Source organism: Elephas maximus, chromosome 6 (assembly GCF_024166365.1).
Source record: "Elephas maximus indicus isolate mEleMax1 chromosome 6, mEleMax1 primary haplotype, whole genome shotgun sequence".
NCBI lineage: Eukaryota > Metazoa > Chordata > Mammalia > Proboscidea > Elephantidae > Elephas > Elephas maximus.
Genome location: NC_064824.1, coordinates 99645589 through 99672562, shown reverse-complemented (window position 1 = coordinate 99672562; position 26974 = coordinate 99645589). Strand labels below are relative to the sequence as shown.

General features: G+C 36.5%; 2 protein-coding genes across 12 annotated transcripts in view; both read left to right on the top strand.

Moving 5' to 3' along the window:
* HYCC2 (hyccin PI4KA lipid kinase complex subunit 2) overlaps positions 1 to 10294 on the top strand; it is a 97771-nt gene extending 87477 nt beyond the window's left edge. For all 6 annotated transcript variants that reach the window (XM_049887806.1, XM_049887802.1, XM_049887805.1 and 3 more), the window contains one exon: positions 2590 to 10294. In XM_049887806.1, coding sequence (XP_049743763.1) covers positions 2590 to 3191 — 602 coding nt within the window. In that variant the 3' untranslated portion in view covers positions 3192 to 10294. The remainder of the gene's footprint in view (positions 1 to 2589) is intronic.
* Positions 10295 to 19182: 8888 nt separating this feature from the next.
* Positions 19183 to 26974, top strand: part of ORC2 (origin recognition complex subunit 2) — a 47110-nt gene continuing 39318 nt past the window's right edge. Inside the window, exons 1-4 of one of the 6 annotated variants that reach the window (XM_049887791.1) lie at positions 19183 to 19470; positions 22658 to 22726; positions 23657 to 23760; positions 24215 to 24358. In XM_049887791.1, the coding sequence (XP_049743748.1) occupies positions 23667 to 23760; positions 24215 to 24358 (238 nt within the window). In that variant the 5' untranslated portion in view covers positions 19183 to 19470; positions 22658 to 22726; positions 23657 to 23666. Of the gene's footprint in view, positions 19471 to 22624; positions 22727 to 23656; positions 23761 to 24214; positions 24359 to 26974 lie in introns of all 6 variants that reach the window. The other 5 variants (XM_049887787.1, XM_049887786.1, XM_049887788.1 and 2 more) reach the window with 5 other exon arrangements.

The window sequence follows — 26974 nt, the reverse complement described above, 5'->3', positions numbered from 1 at the left end:
TCTGTCCTATAGGGTCGCTGTTAGCTGGAATCAACTTGATGGCAACGGGTTTGGTTTTTTGTTATCAGTGGTAAAGAGATTTCAGTGGGTGAAGGGTGTAGCTACAAGGAAAGAAGAATAAATTCCTTGAGTATGTTTGAAATTTCTAAAAAATTATTTTACCTTTTAATCTAGATTAATTGTAAGCTTTAAATCAGTACAAGCTAAGTTTATAGGGAAAGGCAGTCATAAGTAGAAAGTTCATTAAAAATCCTTTCCCATTGTCTGTTCTTTGGATCATGATTGGTATTGTTAGCACGTAGGGAGAAAATTAGAAAGGAAAAAAAGTTGTGAGATACAATTAATTGCCTTTTTATCCCTTGAGGTTTGTTAAACAGAAGGAAGAAACTTACTAAAATCTATGAAAAATTTTGGAAATTCCGAAGCCGGCTGGAGCATTTGGATTAACATCAATAACTGACTTTTTTGTTTTAAAAGAAAACTTGTTTTCTAATATGATGGTTTTAAAGTTAAAGTTGTATTTATTATGTGTTGAAGTTAAAGAGCAGATATGAGCCTATCACCTACCTTTCTCCTGAGTGTCAAGTGACATTCTATTTGTAACTTTTAAAGCTGAAATTAAAATTATTATTAAACTGAGAATAATGCCTGTGATTAAAGTATAGTAAGTGTTCCACTAAATTGAAAAAAAGTTTCTTAGTATATAAAACATCAGTAGATTCCCTTGCATGGTGGCTTTTATGTTATCGTCCCTTTTATGGCCATATCGCTTGGGCATCAGATCTGCATGTAGCAAGAATCGGTAGCTAGCACTAAGTCTCTCAGTTTCCTCTCCTAAGAGACATACCAGTGTTACATTTCTGTTCACTCCCAATTTTAAATTACTAATATCAATTCTGAACCAGTAACTACCTTTTCTTGGGCATTTTGGAGCCCTTTATACTAATTGTAAGTACATTGTTAAGATGATACGATATCATCTTAGTAATTGAAGTTTTTATTTTGTGGTACAGTATTTTTTTTTTTATATACTGTTCTTTTGAAGGAGTTGAGAGAAGTGGTGTCAGCTGCTACTATTCTTAGTAAATGCATTTTCATATGGCTTTGCATGATGATCGAAGGGTATTAAACTGCTGGTTGTAATAAAAAGGTGCTTTTGCTTTAAGGATAGTTTATTCTTTTGGAAGGAAGGAAATAACTAATCCATATGAGAAAATAGAATTAAGAAAATATTTTATTTTGCAGGTATTATGTTAAATAAAAGATTATGTTTAAGTATTTTATATACATTTTACTTTGGTAACATGTATTTCAAAATAATATTTGTGTAGAGTGTCTTTCCTAACAGATTCAGATTAAACTTTCTTACAGTCTAGGAAATGAATTTAATGAGGTAGTAAACCACTATCAGTTTTTGAAAGAAGCAAATGTATTACTTTCTAAGTGAATGTTGATCATACTTTCAGTAAGAGAATTGGGCTTTCAGAAAACCCCAAGGGCAATATGTGTATGTATACTTCTGTCTACAATATCCCAAGATAAGGATTCTTTGGTTAACTGCAGTTTCTCCATGAAATGTGATGGGGTACTATAGTATTTTTATTATGACAATAATGTGTACTCATTGTTAAAAGTTTTCAATATTATAGTAATACATTATATGGAAAGTAATAGTCCTTGCTGGTTCCCTAACCCTGCTCTCTGATAATCAGGCAAATATTTTCTTCACATTAATTGATCAAGATAATGTGGAAAATAGTGAGTAGGTATGTCTATAAGACAAAATATGATTACGAAGTTACTGGAAGCAATGTAGAGTTTTGAGTTAGATTTACTAGTTCCACGGTGAAGGTTCTGAAGCCACATAGAAACAGTTAGCTTTTGAGTAAAAATTTTATTGTAGTTGACCAATGCTTAAGAAGCCCTGGTGGTGCAGTGGTTAAAACACTTGGCTGCTAACCAAAGGTCAGCAGCTCAAACCTACCAGCTGCTTCACAGGAGAAAGGCGTGGCAGCCTGCTTCTGTAAAGATTTATAGCCTTGGAAACCCAATGGGACAGTTCTACTCTGTCCTGTGGGGTCACTGTGAGTAAGAATCAAGTCAACAGCAATGGGTTTTTTTGTTTGTTTTTTAATTAGGGCTTGGCCTGTAGGAATATGTATTTTTGTTGTAACTCTGGATAACTGAAATTAGGAGGGGCTGTCTTTTGCATGGTCTGCCTGAAGATGGGTTCAGAAAGATGAGGGGAAAAAATTTTTTTAATAGATAGATAAGGTCACCTCACATTGACAAAGTATTATTGTTAAAGATTTACACTAAAAGAATGTTGTATTTTGCCTAAAGTTGTTTTATGTGCCAAAATTTGGATAGATTAACCAAATTAGTTTGTAGACAGCTTTACCAGAGATAGATTAGTTAAACTAAATAAGCAGAATGAATATCGTATTCGAATTCTATATAGATTAAGGTTTATTCCCCTAACGAAACGTTGCCTACATATAACACATTATCCAAGAGATAAGGGTGTTGTTATTCACAGCTGCTTCCTATTTAATGAGCTATTGCTGAGTATGTTTGATTTGTTTTTAGGTGCCGAGGGTGTAAATGGAGGAGAGGAATCTGTAAACCTGAATGATGCAGATGAAGGATTTTCATCAGGGGCTTCCCTCAGCAGTCAGCCAGTTGGGACCAAACCATCATCCTCCTCTCAGAGGGGAAGTTTAAGGAAAGTAGCAGCTGGGCGTTCAGCCAAGGATAAAGAAACAGCCTCTGCAATCAAATCCAATGAGAGCCCTCGAGATTCAGTAGTTCGCAGGCAGTATGTACAGCAATCAGCTGATCTTAGTGTAGATTCACTTGAGCTGACACCGATGAAAAAACACCTGAGCCTGCCTGCTGGCCAGGTGGTGCCAAAAACCAATAGTTTAAGTTTAATCCGGACAGCCAGTGCTTCCTCAAGTAAATCATTTGACTATGTAAATGGCAGTCAAGCAACTACCAGCATTGGGGTTGGCACTGAGGGAGTTAAAAATTTAGCAGCTAACAATGCTAATCGTTATTCAACTATCAGTCTACAGGAAGACCGGCTAGGTCAAGCTGGAGAAGGTAAAGAGCTCCTCAGCCCAGGAGCCCCCTTAACCAAGCAGTCTCGATCCCCAAGTTTCAATATGCAGCTAATATCCCAGGTGTAGCTTTGATATTATTCTCTCGCCTCTTTCTGCTTACCTTTTAAACTGAACATTTCATTGTGCGCGAAGACGCTTCATCCCACATTGTGAAAATATTGGTCATCGTAATCAGATTTGATTTAGTGTAGGTATCTTCATACTGTATTTTGTATGGAAACAGCAATAAGGTTTTCTTTTTTTCTCCTATATCTTCACCTATTCCTTGTAAATGTGTTCGTGAAGCAGTATAAAATGTATGCCTTTTCCATGCCTTCCTTTCTCCTTGGGTGATGTGCAATCCATCGTAGGCTGATCAGTCCCATTTCAACACTGTGAGACTGAGGATATATTAGAGGAAATGGTGTATATGATCCCTATGAAATGATTCTTTGGCTTTGTTTAAAAAAAACAAAACGGGTTTCTTCTCATAATCTATAGAACTATGAAGACTACTGGATCATATTTTTTTCTCTTTTAACCAGGAGTGCCTCAGAGATTCTGCTGTGACTTTGGACTTCTCTGAGTCTGTGCAATCGTTTTCTTGAGAAGCATGGGGAAAGGTGGCAGACTGCTGCACTTTTTTCATTAAAATGAGGGTAGCTCTTTATTTTCCCCATCTCTTTTCCTCATTTCCTTTATCCTGAGGACATAAATGTTTAATATTGAGGCATTCAAATCAAGTTGTGGCCTCCTCTGCTGGAGACGGGGCTCTAAGTTGATTGTGTAGTTGATAATGCACTTTCAATGGCTCTATAGTCATAATTAACATGTCTTCCCTCCTCCCCACAAGGACATAGGGTCATTTCTGTCCTTAAAGTTTGAACAACTAACAAATCAGAGCATCCAAGGGGCATGTTCTTTTTCCCAGGAATGATTGACACTTTGGTGCTGGGGTTTTGTGGGGGGGGGGGGATGGTTTTTGTTTAGCTTGTGTGGGATTGTGTGTGTTAGGGAGATTTTGCCTGGTTTTTTGTTGTTGTTTATTTTCCTTTGTGAGCTGATGATGACTGAAGTAGAGCAAGTACGTCTTCAGGTAAAGAGAGGGATTTCTCAATCCACTTTCTGTGATGTCAGACTATTGGAGAAACCCTTTCAGCTGCTTTCTAGATGTACCTAAATTCAGTCAGATATTTTAGATTAAGATACCTGAAGTCCTGATAGATTATATACTCCAAGGAAATACATCAGGGACAGATAATTGGCTGAAAACACTGACACTTCAATGTGACACATTTTTATAGAACATTTCTACCAGGGAGTACTGACTTGATTTCTCCTACAAGGACACACTGCCTTTGTGTTTAATGTAATGCAATTTGTGTACCTTCTAATCATCTATCTGCAAAAATTTCTCACTTTTATAAAACTTTGAAATCATGCCAGTAAGCTAGATGTTGAATGTATGTAAGTAGCATTTGGTAACTGTACTAAGAGGCTACAAAAATGCATTATTGGTTTTAAAAAAAAAAGATAATATAAAAAAAATTTTTTTTTTTTTTTGTTCTGATTTGGTTGGATAAAATTTCATTATAACCTCTTCTGGGTCTCAGGCTCTACTGCTTGAAATAGAAGGGAATATATTGAGTTTTTGAAAATTAGTGTATTGTGAGTTTAAATGTTTTAAGTTATCCTCTATAAAACACATCAGAGCTATTAGTGCTTTGTACATTTAGACGTTTTTACTTTATTGTGAAAAAAATTATATACTGAATTTATAGAAAGCAAGTATTCTCTTAATTAACGTTTAAAAATTTTAACTTCACCAATTAAAATTACAGTAGATTTTGATTAATAAAACGAGAAAAATGCCTCTTGTTTTTTTTCACACCTAAAAATCTCCCTCCTTTTTTTCGTTTTGATTATAAGAGCATTTTTTTAAAGGGGCTTTCTGATAGAATCTTTATAAGAACAATGAATCTTGATTGAATTTGGTGGTCTATAACATTTTCAGCTCATATGGAAATGGAAAACTAGAACCTGGACTAGTATCTGCAACATTGCTAAAGTCTGCAGTAAAGCTAAAAGGTGATAGATGATTTATTGATTTGTGTGTGTGTGTGTATGATGTGTACATATATGTGTATATATCACAAAGATATATTTTAGATATCTCTTCTTTTAATTTGACTTAAGGATGTCAAATAAATTAAAAGAATTAAAAAACAGCCAAAATAAATGAAGGGTAAAGGTCTTTGCCACACTAAGAAAAGCAAAGTTTCAGGTATAGAAGAACATAATACTTACCAGGGAATGAGATCTTGGCCATGGCTGGAGGTCAGTCACTACAGGGGATAACCACCTGGTTTATTTAGGACTGAAGGATTGTTTTTAATTCAACAAATTGTGTGTTTACTGGCATCTAAATCTAGCATAATTCTAGTTAAAGCACAAAAGAAATATCAAATAGCAAAGCTATAATAAATATAAGACAAAATTTCCCTTTGGTTTTTGTTAGAAATTGTGTTATATCTGTAAAAATGGTTTTGAAAAAGTTCAACTTACTTAGAGGGTTTCACTTATCAGTATGTGTATACATATATATTTTATATGTATACATACCCATTAATGTTTCATGACCCTGCAACATTTGTGTTCCATTCTTTTAGGCGATATGATTTGGGACCAATGAGAAATATCTCACTTAGGTAAAACTTTACATTCAGGTTCTTAGAACAGATTTCCTATGCAAGACATAGTTGAAATGAATTAGTTTAACAAGCCAAGCTTTCTGATATTCATTTATGTTATTTATTGGCATTTAATTTAAAATAGTTTGTTTTACCTATATAAGAGTGCTGTTGCAAATATTGACCAGCAACATTCATACTTTATCCTTTAGTAACCTTTTGTTTTATACTTTATAATTTCCATTTTTAAAAAGTCTAGCCACCTATGAAAAAGCTATTTAGGGATAAAATACTTGATTTCTATAATAAATCTATTTGATTGAGGCCATCTATGCCAGGTTGAATTCAGGAAAAGGAAGATGTATCTGAAGGCTTTGGGAACTCTTCTCTATAACATTAATTAAAAATCATCTTACTAGAAAACAAACTAAATGTAAAGTGAAAAGTTGCATTAGAAGATTTTTAAATATGAAAATATTTAAAGAAGCTAGAAAGAAGAAATGGTTGTCATTTTAAGTCTTGATCTCTACCACCACCCTGACCCTCCCAGTTCATTCTACGGTGCCTGCTTATTACAGAATCAGAATTTTTGTACTAGAAGAGACCCTAGAGATAATCTAGCTAGTCTCCAAACCCTGACCCGCATATTCATCCTCAGGAAACTGAGACTCAAAGAGGTTGTGACACAAATGAGGTCACATAACTCAGAAGCAGAGCCAGAATCAAATCTCTGCCTCCTGTCTAATGCATATTAACACCCCATGGCCTCCCTTTACGTGTACTACAATAAATGTGGTACGTGACACTCTTCATTTCTGCAGTTTATTTAGTTCTAGCCTAGTAGTTAGTGAATACAGCACATTAAGAAAAGTATTACTTCCAGAAAAAATGTAGAGTAATAAACATAGATGTGGAAGTGCTGTACAGATGTAAGGATGGATATATTTTTCCTTATTCTAATTTAAGCCTTACTATTTTCTGCCACAAATCAGTTGTATGCTGCCATCTTATAGTTGGTAATATTTTGGGAATTTATTTAAATGTGAAATAAAACCAGTGAAATGGCTTTGATCAGTGTTTCTAGCTATTTTAATTTTTGAGTCAGCCAACTTTCATAGTCACCAATGTGGCAAGTTAATTATATTGCACAGTAGAGTATTGCAAGGTGAAGATTAAATAAATTTTATTCCATTAATTTCTAATGTAGAAAGGGGTTGAACCTTGTGCTTGGAGCAGATGCAAGCAATATTTCCTTGTATGATTGAAAAAGGCTTACATTGTGAAGTGATGATTCTATAATGAACAGTGACCGTGATGTCATTTAAAGGGTATATACCATACAAAATGTTTTAAATGTAGTAGTCTCAGCTATATAAGCTGTATTTCCAGCCTGTATTCTCAAATTCCACTTAGTAGCTTTAAATTAATTATTATGTTTTTTTTTTGTTAGATCCTGGAATACTGAGAACAGCTTCCTTTAGATTTTGTTTGCACTATTTTTATGAATATTTTAGTGAAGTGTTTCCCCCCAGCCCCACCTTACTTTGTGAGGTTGTATGGGTCCATTTTTTAGTACTTTACTGTTGACAATCAGTTGTCTCATCTAGCTCTCTGCATGTCCATTTGTAAATAGAAAAAAATTAACCTCTGTCTTTAGGGGGTAGTACACTATTACACCAACACTGGCAATGAGATCTCTCCATTTTGGATCTTGAATTACAAAGTAAGTTTTATTTTATGTTTAAAAAAAAAATCAGTATTTCAGTTACATACTTGTTTTTCAGTTTAGAAAAAGTTCAGTAGGCCATGCTAGTGGTCAGGAAGTCTGTAAGAGTTTTAGGGCAATTTTTCTATACTATGGCTACGTTAAACAGTCTGAACATAAGACTTTTTAACTTTCAAGTTAAATGATTATTGTCATGTTTCAAACCACTAAGTTGTTTGAGACACTTGTTTGTAATACTTTAATTTTTTTTTAAAAGTGATTTTTAGAAAAAGTTGTTTGAAAACCAACTAGAAATTATTGCTAGCTTAAGCGTTAAAAAATTAGAGTATTTACCAGATTATTAAAAGATAGAATGCAGTGTAGAATTATTAATAGTGCTAATAAAGTCATAACAAGTTACCAGATTGCTAAAATTTTCCGTTGCCAAGGATGTCACTTTGATAATGTAAGACATAAAATTTAAAGTTTAGTATTACCTGTACTGTATGTATCTAGTGGGTATATCATATTGGCACTGAACATACATTGGAAATATTCAATAGAGTCAGCCAATGTGCACTTAAACCGTGTTAGATTTTTGGCTGTGCCAGAAATTTGTGTGGTTATGGCAAGCCATTAAAATTAGAGGAGACATCTCCACCCAACCTTCCCTTGCCCACGTAGGAATGTTCCTTCTAAACCTGGCCACACACCGTAAAATTTTGGTAACTTCAATCTTTGGTATTTTTGGTTTAAAGTGATCTTAGCCCTTAGTCACGTGACAAATATACACAAGAGAAAACAGTTCAGGATAGAGTGTTAGCGGAAAGCTGGGAATGATATGAAATAACTGGCAGCATAGTACAGTGTGTAGGTTCTACGTTTTGCTTCTGAGTTTTGAGAAAATGTTTTTATGATGTTTACAAATTAAGGCACATTCAGATGTCTGCTGTTATGTTTAATATAGAATTTACCCCCCCAAAATAGAATTAGGTGGATATTAAAGTATGAGTCTTTTTATTTTAACTATATATCTGGAGGCAGGTCTAATAAAGAAATCCTTTTATTTCAAAGAGAAATAAACTTAATTGGATAATCCATCTCCAGCTACAGAATTCATATCAATCTGGTTTGTTGTGTTTGAGTGTCAGTATCAGAGGAAATTCTTTACATCTTCACTGATAACAAAATTTATCAAAGAAAATATATTGACCAAATATAATTTTTAATGTACCTAACTATTAAGGAATGATGCTCTTTTAACATAAAAGATTGCTTTCTAACCCTGGGGGAAATAAATTTTCAAAGGTCCTTTGACCTAGAAAATAGGCATATAATAGCTATAAGATTCCATTTGAGATTTTGTGATGTCAGTAAAAATGACAACATTTTATACTTCCAGCAAGGTACCAGTTAAAGGTTATGTCTAAATATTCCTAATGGAACATTTTCAAGTCCCCTAAGTCAAGTTAAGGATTCTGCTCATCACTATTGAATAAAAAGGGGGGGAAATTTCTAAAATTAGTATATGACTTTAAAAAAAAATAATATTGGGAAAATTATGGAAATGTACCTCTTTAAATGAGCAATTTCAAATATTTCTAGTAAGTATAGTATTGGTTTAAATGGTACTATTTGTTTACATAATTGATGTACAGGATTACTCTGGGTGTTTTTTTCTTTGCTAGAAAAGTATAATTGGGTTAAGAAAAGCTAAAATACTAGTTTTGTAATGTAAGCACCAATAAGAACTAAAGAATTTATTTAGACTATTAAATGACTTTTTTGAAAACATGAAATGTAATTGTATATTAACTGATATTCCAAACACGTTCTATGTATTATTTTTCCATATCAAGTGGTAATTAAAAAGTAATGAATGTATCGATCAGACTATCTTGAAAAGAGAATATTTGCTAACAGTTACTAATTTTTTTTTTTTTTAATTTTATCATCCAAATGGAATTGAGAGATACGCTCCATGTGATGTTTTTAAACATTTGTAATAAGTTCATCTGCTAATTTACAATGAATCTTTTTGGTTCTTATTCTAAAAATTATGCTGGCCTTGCATTCAGTTTAACTGATTGAAACTGTTATTATGGTTTGAAGATTATTTTCCCACTATCTTTCTCATGATAATTTGGCTCTCCTGAGCTACAATTTCCGAAGGACTTTTACTACTTTGGCATTATATAGTCTGATCTCTGTCACAATGGACAAATAAGCAACAAATACCCACTCGCAGATGTTTGCTTGGTAAAAAGATATGGAATGTGTAAAACAATTCTTTTTCACCAGCATCAACCTATAGCTTGATACAAACTTACCAAGTATTTGGAGAATAGTGCTGGTGAAAATTTAAAAAGGATAGGCATGCAGAAAATATGATCTCTACTGAATGATGTCCTTTCAGCCTAGGACTAGTGAAAACTTTCATTTTTTTCAGAGTTGAAGAAAAAAAATCTCACATTTAAGATCATATTTATTGGTGCATGTAAGCCATTATCTTAACTGTCTTACTGAACTGGTTAATGCTGTTGATTGTTGAAATGTGAAATGTAGTCATTGTTGACCTTGTAAATACCTGCCAGAGATGAGAAAATATTTTAAGTTATTGTAAATAAAAATGTATAAAATTCAGTATTAGTCTGCGATGCAGAAACATCTAAGATGTTAAATATTGTGCTTCTTGAGAGATATGTAATTTTCTCTAGATGTATCTAGTTACATTAGGAATGTAAATTTTCTTTTGTACAGTATAAAAATACAGCTTTATTTGGCTTTTCATTGAATTTCCCTGAGTTGATTTTATATCTTACCTAAATTTTATGCTTTAAAATGGTCCTTCACTATATGTTTTTTTTCAAAGCATACCATTTTATTTCTGTATGTCTGCTCTAAACCTTTTTTTATGCCACACTCTTTTAAGATAAGGCAATAGCTATAATTACATATAAATCATGAAGTAAGTAAAAAATAACATGAAGTCAGGAGAGAAATTAATACATAAACTATGTGCCGTAAAATTTCTGTATGTTGTTGGGACACAACAAACTTAGCACTGAACTTTAATGCAACCAATGTAAAAAGAGAAATAAGATTAATTACATGATTTTCGGATATTTTGTAAATAAATCAGTTTCTCAGGTGCACCACAACTATTTCTAGTACTAAGATGTTAAAACATTTTCTTTCCAGGTCCATGTTTTCTTTGTTGTGTATGTTTTTACCACAAAAAAAAAAAGGAGCCAACATTATTACAGTACCATTTATACTCTCTTCACCAGTGTATGGAAGTGCCTGTTTCCTCGCACCATCACTAGCAGCTAGTTATCTTAGCATTACACTTTTTGGTCTTTCCCACATTGTATTTTTTAAAAATACTTTAACCTTCTCTTGGAACATGGGATTAATCAACAGCTGAGCCCCAGGCTCTCTTTTCCTTTCCCTTTGCATCACTTCCTAGAAAAAAACTCTGTCTTTTTTCCTTATGCCTTTTATTCCTTGCACGTGGACTAAGCTTTATTCTCCATTTCATTTCAACTCAGGCAAGACGAAGCATATTGTCTTTTTTGTATCTTGTGTATTATGCCTGAATCCAAAATTTCTGATACAGACTAGTAGTTCCAGAAGAGAATGGTTTAAGGCAATTCACCAAGCTATTATTTTTTCTCCTCTAATCTGCATTAGTTAGGAAGTATGAGTTTTACAAGTTTACGATTCCAAGTTTGTCCTTTTATTAAAAATGTAATACTAAAAATATAATACTTGCTCATTTTGAAAACCTCAGAAAATACAGAAAAAGTACAAAGGGAAAAAATTACTTTCCTTTAAGTTACTATAATAAAATTGTGATATCAATAATATAGTGGAAGCACTATCCTCCATAGATATATGTACTCTGGTCCAGACCAGACCACAATATTTTATGGTTCAAGTATTTTTCCCATGTGAATGAAACAGTGACAACTAACATTAGGTGCTTAGGATAGATATGCTGTTCTACTTTGAAGACAATGCCGTAATGCATTTAATGCTCAATACTATCAGATAAATATTCTGTTTATTTAAAAAAAAAAAGGAAATATATCTGCTCAAGGTCACAGCTAGAAAGTGGTAGAGCCAGGATTGAACACAGACACTCAGACTCATGGATTTGTGCACTTACCCATCATAAGGTACTGCTTCGTGTAGTGTTGATTGTTCCTAGCTATTAGTACACTTGTCAAATATCTGCCCTGTCCCCACAAGGCCATGGCCTCCATGGGGTGGGAAGAAAGGGAGGGTTGAATCTCTGTAAAGCTGGATTACCAATAGGCAAACTAAATCCATGAAAGAATTAAGCCCTAATTCCATAGGCATCCATAGTTATAAATTAACTTTTCTTCTGTGCGTATATAATGGTTTTTTTTTTTTTTTTTTAAATACCGTCCTCAGGAGAATTAAGAGTCTTTCTGTGGGTTCATGTGAGGAACCTCAGTTGAGAAAGGCTGATTTAGAGCATAATAAAGGAAAGGAGGCTCCTGCTAGGTAGCAAGGGGAAACTGAAAAATTATTTTATGATTTAATATTATTTTAAACATAAACCCAAAAAACTCACTGGCGTTGGGTTTATTCCGACTCATAATGACCCTATAGGACAGAGTAGAACTGCCCTGTAGGGTTTCCAAGGCTGTAAATCTTTATGGTCACAGACTACCACATCTTTATCCCACAGAGCATCTGGTGCATTGAAAGGAGGGCAGAAATACAGTCTTGTGTTTAGGACCTCTAAAGGTTTTAATATGGTCCTGGGTCATAATCCAAACAGAGTAGACATAATATGTGGTAATAGCCCTAGTCTTGTTCAAGAAGTTACATTAAAAAGGGATGGGACTCACTGGAAGGACCGATCGCTTTTGGCACTTTATTTAGGGAACAGTGTTTAACACACATTAGGAATAATCAAAACATTTTTATGGCCATGACATGCTGACCAGTACAAAATTAGTTCTGAATCATTGTGTAGTTTAGCCAAAAACACATTAAATAAGATTTTCATTTTATCTCCCCCGCCCCCCGTATTTGGAAGGGAATTTCTCAAACAAAGCTTTAACTTCATTTCCTTAAAGTAAAATAATTGTGGAATTTTAAGAAATCTATAGATTTAACTTATTCACAATTCTGTTAACATTAACAATGGCTTTATGCACATCATAAAGCTTTTTGTACTGAGAATTATTTTCTGAAGCTGGTCCCCTAGAATTCGAATTATCGTGTGTATATTTTTTTAAGGTTTACTCTGCCAGGTCTTTCATTACTAAGTTGATGATGTCACCCTGTGTATGCCTTGTGGGGTATTCACTGCCTCATCCCTGTCATAAGAACATCCTGGAGATAAGTAGATTCTGGCTACCTATTCTCCCTTCACTCCAGATGCTCAAACATAAGTAATCACTTTTACTCTCCTGAGCATGATTGAAATCAAATTATGTCTAAAAAAATCTCTGGGCAGAAAATATTTGCTGAGGCATCTGCCACTGACATTCTAGACCTACAGTACCCATATCAAGCATGTTTCAGGCATAGCATCTAGATCATTTCATGCCTGACAAATTTTTATTGCCTATTTTTTCATTCTCTCTAGCTCAGTGGTTCTTAACCCCAGCTGCACATTGAAAACTATCTGGAAAATGTTTTTAAAATTATGATAACCAGGCCCCATTCAAACTCTGAAGTGGGATCTGGCATCAGTAGTTTTAAAAACTCTCCAGGTAATTCTCATGTGCAGTCAGGATTGAAACTCATCTCTATAATCCTGTGACTGAATATTGGGCATTCGTAGCTAATCTTTCCTTCTTCTATCCAAAACCACTGACTCAATAAAATTTTTTTCCCAGAGAAATATATAAAACATAACTGACACCATAAGGAAAGGTATCATTAACCTAGTCCATAACTGTACCAAAATAAATACTCAGATCCATGTTGGTGCTGCAGTCTGCTGTCTATTCCTTTACCCAGACCACTGAACACTAGGTATTAGTACAACTTCATTGGCCCCAACTCTTAGGCTCTCAGCATTTTGAGTTACTTGTACTCCTTGACCAGCCCTCTCATTTTCCTGTTTGTTCCAAAGCTTTATCACTTTAAGTGCCACTTTCTCAGCAGTCTCAAGTCTTATATCCTCCATAAAATGGAGGCCATCATGCTAGAGCACAGTTAATTTCCTTTTCTCCCCTACCACTTCAAAGTTCTCAACTATATCTGCAACTATCCTTTATCCAAATCCTTCTCTTTAGGCTTTTTCCTCTTGAATTTCAGACTCCTATATCCACTGGCTGCAGAATACTTGCAAGTCCCTCAGGTACCTCAAAGTTAAGATGCTCCAAGATAAACTCTCTTCTCCTTCTCTCCCACCCTTCCCCTCTACCTGCAGCCTCTCTCACATCACCACCCCTAAGTGATATCTAGACAAGCAAGGATAGGTTGGAGGATATTCCCACTCCCTCACCTCTATATCCAGTCCTTGAATCCTGCTGACTTTGCATTCTGTTTTGCAAATCCATCCTTTCCTCTCTACTTCTAAAGCTGAAACCATGATCTCATCTTCCTATCTAGACTGCTCCAATAGCCTCCTAGCTAGCTTGCCTCTCTCAAATATATCTTCATTGGTGATTGATACAAAACAGCTGTCAGTCTCCTGGTTAAAATCATTCAGTGGTTCCATCATGGAAGATAAATTCTATGCTCCTTAGCCTGGCATACAAGGCCCTGAGACCTATTGCTCCTACCTCATCTTTTATCACTTGCTATTTACTATGCCCAGTTTGTACTACTGTACTCTCTTCCTGCAACCCCTTCTCTACCCATTCTCTTTTGCTTGACTAGATCATACTTACTGTTGGAAGTTGGGTTGGTCTTTCCTCTGCTACCCCACCCACCCACCCAAGGGTAGGTGGTAGTTACCCTGTAGTTCTTAGTACATATTACTAACTTCACACTTACACTTTTAGTGTATTGAATTTATCTGATTCTTTATACACAACTGGACTCTAAGTTCTATAAGAGTAAGGGATATATCTGGACCCTATGTCCCTGACAGGTAGGTGCTCAAAATTTTATTCAATAAACAACTGTTGAAAGAAAAAGATCCAGAGAGAAAACAGATTTAAGGAGCAATAGCATGATTATGAAAATTTTCATGATACTGGCAGTAAAAGCAGTGAGTTTCCTAAATTTAGAAACAAATTCAGATGTTAATTTGTACTTAAGGCCTACCTGGTTGGTTGAATCTTTTACTGATATGTATGCAGCTATTTAGATTATATTTCAACTTAGAACATATAAACTGAGAAGGCCATATTTTTAAATTTGATCATGTAAAATATGGCTTGGATTAAAAAAAACCTTTTGAATACAAAAATAATTAAACTTGAAAAATGATTTTACTTTTTTAAGTCAGTCAACTCCCTGAGGAAAAATATGTAGAGACATAACTGATTTTCCTCTTTGTGTTGACAGAGGAGTCATTGGTGAAAAAAAATCTGCAGCTGATATACTGATGTTACAGTCTGCTGTTTCAAAATTAAATAAAACTTTAAGAATTACTTTTAAAAATCTAAATTTGATAACTCATTCTTTTTTTTAATATTTTATTTTGTTTTTTGATGAAAGTTTACACAGCAAATTAGGTTCCCATTTAACAATTTCTATACATATTGTTTTTCTCATTATCTTCTCCTAAGGGGACTTTTGGAGCCCTGGTAGCACAGTGTTAAGAGCTTGGCTGCTAACCAAAAGGTTGGCAGTTTGAATCCACCAGCTGCTTCTTGGAAATCCTGCTTTACCCTGTCCTGTAGGATCGCTATGAGTCAGAATCGACTTGACGGCAGTGGGTTTGGTTTTGGGTTTTTTTTCAATACATATTTTTCAGTGACATTGGTTACGCTTTTCACAATGTGTCAGCATTCTCATTATTCCCATTCTGGTTGTTCCATTTGCATTAATCTAGTTTCCTTACCTCCCCTTACCTTCTCCTCTGTGCTTCAGGATAACTGTTGACCATTTGATCTCATACAGATAATTTTTTTAAAGGAACATAGTGTTGTTGTCAGGTGCTGTCGAGTCAGTTCTGACTCATAGCAACCCTACGTACAATAGAATGAAACACTGCCCAGTCCTCCACCATCCTTAAAATCATTGTTACGCTTGAGCCCATTGTTGCAGCCACTGTGTCACTCCATCTTGTTGAGTGTCTTCCACTTTTTCGCTGACCCTCTACTTTACCAAGCATGATGTTCTTCTCCAGGAACAGATCCCTCCTGATAACATTTCCAAAGCAAGTGAGATAGTCTCGCTATCCTTGCTTCTAAGGAGCATTCTGGTTGTACTTCTTCCGAGACAAATTTGTACATTCTTTTGGCAGTCCATGGTATATTCACCAGGCTTCACCAACACCACAATTCAAAGGTGTCAATTCTTCTTCCATCCTCCTTATTCATCACCCAGCTTTCGCATGCATGTGAGGCAACTGAAAACACCATGGCATGGGTCAGGTGCACCTTAGTCTTCAAGTTGACATCTTTACCTTTTAACACTTTAAAGAGGTCTTTTGCTGCAGATTTACCCAATGCAATGCATCTTTAGATTTCTTGACGGCTGCTTCCATGGGCATTGATTGTAGATCCTAGTAAAATGAAATCCTTGACAACTTCGATCTTTTCTCCATTTATCGTCATGTTGCTTATTGGTCCCTTGTGAGGATTTTTGGTTTCTTTATATTGAGGTGTGATCCATACTGAAGGCTGCAGTCTTTGACCTTCATCAGTAAGTGCTTGAAGTCCTCTTCACTTTCAGCACGCAAGGTTGTATCATCTGCAAAGTGTAGGTTGTTAATGAGTCTTCCTCCAATTCTGATGCCCAGTTCTTCATACAGTCCAGGTTCCCGGATTATTTGCTCTGCATACAGATTGAATAGGTATGGTGAAAGGATACAACCTGACATACACCTTTCCTGATTTTAAACTACACAGTATCCCCTTGTTCTTTTTGAACTACTGCCTCTTGAACTATGTAGAGGTTCCTCATGAGCACAATTAAGTGTTCTGGAAATCCCATTCTCTGCAGTATTATCCATAATTTATAATGATCCACACAGTCCAATGCCTTTGCATAGTCAATAAAACACAGGTAAACATCTTTCTGGTATTCTCTGCTTTCAGCCAGGATCCATCTGACATCAGCAATGATACCCCTTGTTCTATGTCCTCTTGTGAATCTGGCTTGAATTTCTGGTGGTTCCCTATTGATATACTGCTGCAGCTGCTTTTGAATGATCTTCAGCAAAATTTTACTTGTGTGTCAAATTAGTGATATTGATAATTTCCGTATTCAGTTAAATCACCTTTCTTGGGAATAGGCATTAATATGGATCTCTTCCAGTCAACTGGCCAGGTAGCTGTCTTTTAAATTTCTTAGTATAGACAAGTGAGCACTTCCAGTGTTGCATCTGTTTATTGAAACATTTCAATTGGTATTCCACCAATTCTTGGAGCCCTGTTTTTTGCCAGTCCCTTCTTGGACTTCTTCCTTCTGTACCGTCGGTTCCTGATCATATGCTACCTCCTGACATGGTTGAACGTCGACCAATTCTTTTTGGTACAGTGACTCTGTATATTCCTTCATCTTCTTTTGATGCTTCCTGAATCGTTTAATATTTTCCCTATAGAATCCTTCAGTACTGCAACTCAAGGCTTGAATTTTTTTCTTTAGCTCTTTCAGCTTGAGAAACACCGAGCGTGTTCTTCCCTTTTTGTTTTCTACCTCCAGGTCTTTGCACATGTCATTATAGTACTTTACTTTGCCTTCTCGAGCTGCCCTTTGAGACCTTCTGTTCAACTCTTTTACTTCCTCATTTCTTCCTTTTGCTTTAACTATTCGATGTTCAAGAGCAAGTTTCAGAGTCTCTTCTGACATCCATAGTACACACAGGTAATATTGTTTATGAGCCCATCTGTTACTTAGCTGAAAGGTGACCTCCAGAGCAGTCTCAGTTCAAAGGTTAAAGGGTATCTCAGGGTGATAGTTTTGAAGGGTTCCTCTAGTCTCAACTTCTCCAGTAAGTCTGGCCTTTTTTTAAGAATTTGAATTTTGTTCAACATTTTTTTCCCATTCTATCTGGGACCATCTATTGTGTCCCTGGTCAGGTTGGTATTGGTAGCAGGGCACCATCTAGTTCTTCTGGTCTCAGGGTAGATGAGGCCATGGTTTGTGTAGACTATTAGTTCTGTAGTTTCTTCTTCAAGTCTTTGGTATCCTTCTTTCTCTTTTGTACTGGACAAGTAGAGACCAACAGTTGTATCTTAGATAGCCACTCACAGCTTTTCAGACCCCAGATGCTACTCACCAAACTAGGGTGTAGAACAAAAACTTTATGAACCATGTTATGCTATGTTATGAACTATGTTGATGGAATTGTCCCACTATTGTGGTCCTAAGCCTTCAAACCAATCTCACAAGGTGTTTATCACATTCTTCTTTATATTCCTTGTTTTGTTGATATAAAATCTTTTATCTTTGAGATTTTGCTAGTTTGGAATAAATTTTCTTCTGGGTTCTGTACAGCCTATTTCTTCTTGGTCTTTTTGCCTCTTTGCAAGGTGAAGCTTTATTCAAAAGTTTGGTGATACTAAAACTGACTTAAAGCTCAGCCTGCAAGGGTATGGCTTATTAGCTAGTAGATTTCATGCTGCTCATCTGACTTCAGAGGTTCCTGTAAACTTAATTCCTGGGACTAGCTGGAGTTCTGTGACAAGAACAGGCTTGATTCTTATTGGCTGTCCTCTCTGCAGGCCTGTGTTTGTTTTAACTTAGCTCCTGTCTTGTTCTTTTAATTGCTTGTATGTTCACACTTTTAAAAAATAGTATTATTGGTGAGTAGTACTGTATCCCAGCCAGGTTCTTTTCCTTTTCTTCCTCATTATCTTTTTCTGCCTCTATTCCTTCTATTTAAGGAGCCCTGGTGGCACCCTGATGGCCGCAGTAGTTGAAATGGCTGCTAACGGAAAGGTTGAAAGTTCTGAAACCACCAGCTGCTCCATAGGAGAGAGCTGTGACAATCTGCTTCCATAATGATTTACAGCCTTGGAAACCCAGTGGGGTGGTTCTACTGTCATATAGAGTTTCTGTAAGTCTGAATTGAGTCCACTGGCGATGGGTTTGTAATCCTTCTATTTATCTTGCCTTTTTATCCTATTAGCAGTATGATCCCATCTCCATCTTCAGTGCTCTGGCCCTAATTCTCTTCTTTATAGAGGGCTGTTTCCCCTCCTCCAAATCCTAGAGATGCACAAGATCCTACCTTTTACAACAGGAGAGAAAAATAAATAAATAAACGCAAGTAGTCCCCGTATTTTTTCTCAAAAAAAAAAAAAAATTTTTAAAATCAATAATCACTTCTAAGATTGCCCCAAAATAGAGTAACGCTCAGCCGCAGTTTTTCCAAACAACATCTCAGATTTCCTCAGATACAACCAACACTTCCTTCTCCCTTCCCCGGAAACGGAAAGAGGAAAGGAAAAGCCCACAACTCCAACGCTCGAGGATTCGTTTTCCCTCAGATTTCCTGGTGTAGGGGGGCCGGCTGGCCGGCGCCGACTGGCCCGCAGAACCGTCGTTCTCAGCCGGCTCCGTTTCTTATTGGCTGTCCCGGGCACCGCCCCTGAGCAGGGCGGGAGATTTGGTGTGCGGCTGGCAGGCCTCCCATCCCCCAGCCGGCCTCCTCTCCCACCTCGGCCCTCCTGTGGCGTTCCTTTTGAGTACTTGTCCCTCTGGCTGGGGCCAAAGCAGCTTTCCCTGCTGCAACGGCTCAGCCTGGAGGCGTCCGGCTGGTGCTAGGGGGCCAGGGCCACGCCCCGCGGGAACCTAGCGGTACGTTGAGGGGCGACGGGGCAGCCTGCCTCCTTCTGCTTGGCTGTGGGCTTCTGAGGTGAGTTGCGATGAGCACAGCCTTGGCATCCGAGCTGGGGCGTCCGCATTTCGGGTTTTGTGTCTCAGGGCTTCCTCTCAGCACCTGGGGCAGGGTCGCTGCGCCTCCCGCTTCGCCTTCCCCAAGCTAGCCCCCTGTCGTAGCGGCACGGGGACCCCCGGCCGGCGGAGAGCAGCCCGGTGGTCAGCAACTGAGGCCCAGGGCGAAGTCCGTAGTATTTGTTGCGGTAAGAGGCGCCCTCTGGGAAGACTGTTCGTCTGTCTGTCCGGCAGTGATAGCCTTTCCATGCTAGGGACGCCCGAAACCAACATGCCTGTTCCCTCGCCTAAGGAGCCCTCTGCTTGTAAAAGGAGAACACATGAAAATGTACAACGAAAGTAGGAGAGTGCCCTGTGAGAAGAACAGGTACAGTGAGAGATGTGGGGTTCAGAGATCACATCCCAGAACTACACTGTAGGGACAACCTTTGATTTCATCCCAGACTGGAAGCACCAAATGAGTCCCGCTAACTGAACGGTCACCCTGGGTCAGTGCTTGGTTGTAAAGTTGATAAACCAGGATCCTTTGATAGAGCTTTTAAAATGAAAAGGATGCTTATGTATTACTTTTCATTTTACAGTTGAAATCAAATTAGACCAAAATTTCCTAATGGAACCATGACACAGTCCCTTAGTTAAATAGCAGTTGGAAGAATAGCATGGTCCTGCATCTTTGTGTAAGGACACACTGCATATTAAATGAACATAATCCAATCATCATTTATTGAGCACACTTTCTGTTGTTAGATGTTGAATGAAATGTAGAGATGTACAGGAGATTTGCATGGTAAAATTGTAGTTTAAAGTAACGATACCAATACTACTGAATGTTTAGTGAGTACTTTCATATGCCAGGCACATGATCCCATTTAAGAGATCCAAGATCACACAACTGTAAGGTGTGATGTTAAAATTGGTGCTTAACTATTAACCTACGTCACTTTCTTTCTAAAGGATTATGTTAAAATTGCAACGATTTTTATTGTTCTCAAAGGAGAGTGTGTTGCTTTTAACACTTGGTGCTGCTATATTGCCTTGCAGTTAACTTTGAGTGTGAGTTTTCTATCCCCTGACTCCTTGAGAGGAACTGATTTACACAGCAAGCACCCAGGACAGTGCCTTGAAGGGTCATGTTGTTGTTGTTATGTGCCCTCTGGTTGATGGGGACTCCTAGCGACCCATAAGACAGAGTAGAACTGCCCCGTAGGGTTTCCCAGGCTGTAATCTTTACGGAAGCAGATCCAGATCTTTCTCCCACGGAGCACTGAGTGGACTCAAACCACCAGCCATTCAGTTAGCAGCCAAACGTTTAGCCATTATGCCAGCAGGGGCGTCCTTGAAGGGTTATAAATGGTCACTAAATATGACACGTTAATTTATTGTGTGATTGTTGAGTAGTTCCCCACCCCCCGCCCCCCGACTGTTGGAGAAGGAAGGTCTTTGTAGACATTTCTTCAATTTGGTGATTCTGTACTAAATAATGAGAAGCCTTAAAATTTAGTTAAGGAAATTCATGTATAAATGAATTTGACTATAAACAAGAGTTAGGCTGCCTCTATCCTGGCAATTCTTATGTAAAATGCCATAAGGAAATTACCTAGGACAATATTCAGTTACCTAGAATATTTGATTTTAAATTATCTTTGAAAATCTTTTTTATTTTCCTGAAGGAACTACTAAACTTTTGCTGATGAGAATTATATGACTGACCTTTATTCCTTTTGACTTTGATTTCCAGGAAGCTCAGAGCCAAAAAATTCTTTGTATTTTTATTTTCTGCTATTCTTTGTGTTTTCCCTGGTCCACACTCCCTATTAGTATTTATAGTTTATCATTTGTTTTCTTGCATTTGTTCATTACCACTGCTTCAAGTCCTTTGTGGAACACAACAGTATATAATTAAGTAAAAATAACATAATTATACTGAACCTGGCATGCTGTTTGAAGTACGCTTTGTAGAACTGGTGATGTTTAACCTAATGAACCAGAAAATTACTGCTACCTATATAAATCTCTGGGTATTTGAAGTACCATGTGGGAAAATGATTAGACTTATTATGAATAGTTTCTAGAGATCAAAGGAAGAGTTTAGGTTAACAGATTTTTTATTTAATGATGGGAGAGGTGTGTGGTATAATAGAATGATCAGGAACTTTGGATTCAATCAGCCTTGGGTATCAGCCTTAATACACTTTCTAATAATGTCAGTTTGGGCGAGTAATTTAATACCTAACCTCAGCTTTACTCATCTGTAAATTGGGAAAATTATAGCAGTATATGTAATACCTACCTCAAGTAGTCTGAGGATTTAGTGAGCTGGTGTGCGTAAAAGGGCCTAATACAGTACCTGACAAAGAGCCCCCCTCAAACTGTTAGTTTCTTTATACAAATGTCATATAGATGCATTAAACTTTTTCTCTAATACAACAGGATGCCCTAGAATAGGAAAAATATCATAACTAGAAAAACGATCTAGAAGCATATTTTACTGGTAGTGGCCGTATAGATTTTAGATAGTGTTATGTTTATATGGAAAGTATAAACCTCATAGAGTTGTTGTGAGAGTTAAATGAGAATACGTATAAAGTAGCCCAAACTGTGCATGGCACATAAAAACCAGTTGCCGTTGAGTCGCCTGCAACTCATAGTGAGCCCATACGTGTCAGAGTAGAACTGTGCTTCATAGAGTTTCCAGTGGCTGATTTTTGAGAAGTAGTAGATTACCCGGCCTATCTTCCAGGACATCTCTGGGTAGACTCAAACCTCCAACCTTTCGGTTAGCACCCTGGTGTGTTAATTGTTTGCACCACCCAGGGACTCCGTCTAATACATACCAAAAACCAAACCAAACCCAGTGCTGTCAAGTGGATTCCGACTCATAGCGACCCTAGTGCTCAAATTTTGTCCTTTTTTCCCCTCTCTCTAATATCCAGATCTCACTCAGTATAAGAAGAACTTACAGGGCTTGCAGGCCAAAATAGTAAAGATCTTTTGACCATTACTATACCATCATAATTTAACTTTGGCTTTATAAAGACTAAATGTATCTGTTCATCTTGTTTCTTGACACTCATGGACTCCTTGATTTTACCCTTTCACTTTCGCTTTCCTGTTAGCTCAACCTGGCTGAGTTCTTCTTTGAATTACAGGTGATTCTACCTGAATTTTCCAGCTGCAGAATGTGTAATACCTTTAAAGGTAAATGAAAACTGAAACAGGTAATTTCATTGTAACCGTTGTCAAAAGAAAACGTGGCACCATTTAGTTATCTGCATGCAAATAACTTTGTCTCCTGAGGGTCACAGTCAGTAGTTCCTCTTGTCAGGAGAAAAGACAAAAACAGGATTTACAAGAGAAAGGGGAGAGGAAAAATTCACTGGGCACTCTGAATCTTGGTTTACATTTTTGGGGTATCATGTGTTGGAATCATCATTGATTGGTTTCAGGCCATTAGCTTTTTAAGTTCTGAAACTAAATTTTGTCAGAGTAGCCACAGTTGATCAAGCTTTTGCTTGCCAACTGAACTCTGAAATCAATAAAGTATTGGAAAGATTCGTGTTTACTGTTTAGTTACCAAGATACCTAGAAAGCCAAATTAATAATTGTAAAGTTGTTTGGTGAGCATGCAATAAAAGTAAAAGCTGAGGGCTATTTGGTCTAGGCTTGGTGCACCAGTGAAGTATCACAAGATTTCCCCAGTGGACTATATCTCTGTAGTGAGCAGATAATAAAATCCACCAAACCATTATTGTTTGCTTGGCTTCCCCTTTTCTAAACTCTTGTGTTAAAACCACCCTCTTTATGTCAGTGTGGTTGTTTGGTAGGTTGGTTACAGTTTTGTTTACAAGAAGAATTGTTTTCCTGAGACTACATTTTAGTTACCTTGATTAGAGTTGGCTTTTCCTAAATCTCAGACATCTCTTCCCTTCTTCCTTTATTTTTTACATATGAAAAAATAAAATTCAGTTACCTGCAATCAAAAACATTAACACAGTAATTTACAATATATTTTTAATATTTAAAAAGGCTTTTAAACACACAAAGGCTTTTAAAAGTGTTACACAAATATATGTATTCATTATATTAATGTTTACTTTTTTAGTGGTTGAATCTTCATCACTTTTGAATGATTTATTGCTTTTGTTTAGGTTGGCAGTGATGAATCAGCTGGAATTAAAGGAAGACAAGATGCTGGAGGTTCGATTCGTGGGGGATGATGATGTTCTTAATCACATTCTTGATAGAGAAGGAGGTACTGAATGATTATATAGTTTATGTAATGCTTGTGCATTATTTCAGTTTTTAAAATATTTTAACAGTTCTTCTCTTTTAAAGATTCAGCATAAAGTATTTTATCTAGTAAGGCCATGAATAAAGACTACTTTGATTTTTAGTTTACTTTATTCAAACTTTAATTGAAAAATAAAAAATAACAAAGCCTTATCTAATATGAAATGCTCAGAAGTAGCAGTAAATGATAACTATCCATTGTAATTAAAAGGTGTGGTTACTTGGAATGCAAGCATACACTTGGAAGATTTTTTAAATTTTAGTTATAAAAATTGTGGAAGAATGGTCTACTTTCAATCACTCAAAGGGAAAACACTGAGAGAATTTTTTTTTTTTTATTTAAGTAATGACAGTATACGTAATATTTAAAAAGAATTTGTACCTCTCACGTTCTGATTCCTTCAATGTACTTATAGGAGCTAAATTAAAAAAGGAACGAACTCAGCTTTTGGTCAATGCAAAAAAAATAATAAAGAAGCCGGAATGTGACTTGGAGGAAGATGACCAGGAAGTCCTAAAAGATCAGAAGTATGTGGAAGTTTTGGGAAGAGATATTCCAGGTATTGAGGGGGGTAGATGTACACTAATATTTCTGCTAATAGCAGATAATTACTTTGCAGGATACACAAAAGTCTGGTAGATTAAACAATGGTGTGCTATATATTTGCTTCACATTTTTGCTCCACAGTTCTCTTTTTAACAAACTATCAGTTCAGTCCTGCATTTAATTATTTTTAGAAAGAGGGACTCTATAGACCAACCACTCTAAAAGTGATTTTTAAAGATACACTATATTTTAATTAATTTTAAAGTGATTTCATAAAGCAAGAAACTTTATTATTATGTTGATGTTCTTTACGGAAATAGTTGGAAGGAACATTCCAGGAAGTAGTGTTGTTCAAACCTAGGCATGCCAGTGTTATTTGTGTTTTATTTTTTTTTTTACACCTAAGCCAGAGTCCTGCCATATTACACTTAAAACATTTTCTTAGGCTTGAATTATATTTTGGAGTTCTTCTGGTTACCAGGAGTAAGATCCACTCAAGCTGGCTTAAAAAATAAAGATCAAGAAAAAAAATCAGTGTTGTTGGGCAGTAGGGGTGTTGGAACTGTGACAACATTTAAAACTGAGAGACTTTCCTGTCACGGGTCTCCTGGTCTCCCTCATATCATCTCTGTGCACCTGCTCTGTTCTCTCTATGCCACCTGTCTCTCTCGGTTAGGGATTGAATTATGTCCCCTCAAAATATGTGTTGTAAATCCTAACCTCTGTGCCTGTGGTTATAATCCCATTTGGGAATGGATTCTCTTTGTTATGTTAATGAGGCAGGATTAGTATAGGGTGTATTTTGAGTCAATCTCTTTTGAGATATAAAAGAGATTAAACAAGCAAGCAAAGTAGAGATAAGGTAAGAGAGATAGTGCCAAGCCACATGAAGCTCAGAAGAGACAAGGACCTTCCTCCAGAGCTGGTGCCCTGAATTTGGACTTCTGGCCTCCTATACTATGATAAAATAAATTCTGTTTGTTAAAGCCACCCACTTAAGGTATTTCTGTTACAGCAGCACTAAATAACTAAGATACTCTCACATACATATTTTTTACTTTCTCATACTTGGCTTATAAATGACTATTTATGACCACTTCTGACCTTTCTGTCACTTCTTCTTAAGTCTCCATTCTTCTGGTTTAGTTCCCAGTGTTAAATAACTTGGTTTTTTAGTTCTCCAGTTCTAGATTCGCAAGAATGGATTTAGCTCAGTTCATCTTTTTAATCCAGGACATAGAAATGACATATAATTGGAAAGCCCACAGATGAACAATATTGGGTTATTGTGCCCACTCCTTAGTTCATTAACTATGATGGTGGCAGAGTCATGTGTTATAAAACATGACCCCTACCTCTCAATAGGCTTGGAGGGCAAGGTGGATTCTCTTAAAAGTGTACCCAGCTAGGCAGCTTACATTTTTAGGACATATCCTGAATAGAATTTTGAATTCTCAACTACCTATTCTGCCAGGCCTAAGAAATTTAAAACAATATTTTAAAAGAGAAACTTTTGTCTTAAACGTTGTTGCTTATTAAGAAAAATGCATATTGTAGAAACTCTGGAACAGTGCTTCAAATCTTTTCACATATCAGCACCCACAGCAAATGACATTTGGAGACGCACTGAAATAAGTGGAGGAGGATGCTCCAGGCCAAGGACAAATGCTCCAGGTCCTCTCATTCCTAATCTCACCCCTTTTTGCAGGCCCTGAATGGCATCCTCACATCCCAGAGGGGTCATTATCTCAGCACACTGCAGTCCTACCTCTTGTATTCTGCACGCTGATTGGGAAGCTGTGCTTTAGAACAGTGTTTCTCAACCTTTTTTTCATTATCTTCCCCTAATAGGCCTTTTGTAGCCCTGATGGCGCCGTGGTTAAAAGCTCAGCTGTTAACCAAAAGGTTGGCAGTTCAGATCCACCAGGTGCTTGTTGGAAACCCAGTGGGGCAGTTCTCCTCTGTCCTATAGGTTCACGATGAGTTGGAATCGACATTAGCGCAACGGGTTTGGTTTTATTGGTTTAAGAGACCTTTTTAGACATTTTTTTCCTAATCATTTCCACCCATGAAATTTAAAACAACAGATATGCTGTATATCTGTTTATGTATTATGACCCTTTGAAGGGCCACAAACCATTGTAATATCTAAAAAAGGTTTTTTTGCACCACCCTGCAAACAAATTTTCACTCCACTGGGAATAACACCGTCTTGTTAATGCATGTTTTAGAGAGCATGGAACTGTTAACGTTTTGGTGTGTATCCCCTGTACATGCATGTACACAGATAGGCTTATATAATTGTGTGTAAAATAGGAGATTATATTATAGCATGTTTTTTGTAATTAATGTATCATGAATGCAAAAATCTGTATTGTTAAATATCTTCTACTCTATCGTTTTTTATTGGCTACAGAGACTATTGCATTATATGGATGAACCATAATTTAACCAGTCCCCTATTGTTGGACATATAGATTGTTGCTAATCTTTATAGAAATGCAAATTAAGATACCTCTCCCTGTGAGTTTCATTTTACACTCACTAGATTTTTTAGATTGGCAAAGATTAAGGAGTCTGGATAATACCAAATATTAATGCAAATACAGATTACAGGTCAGTGAGAACT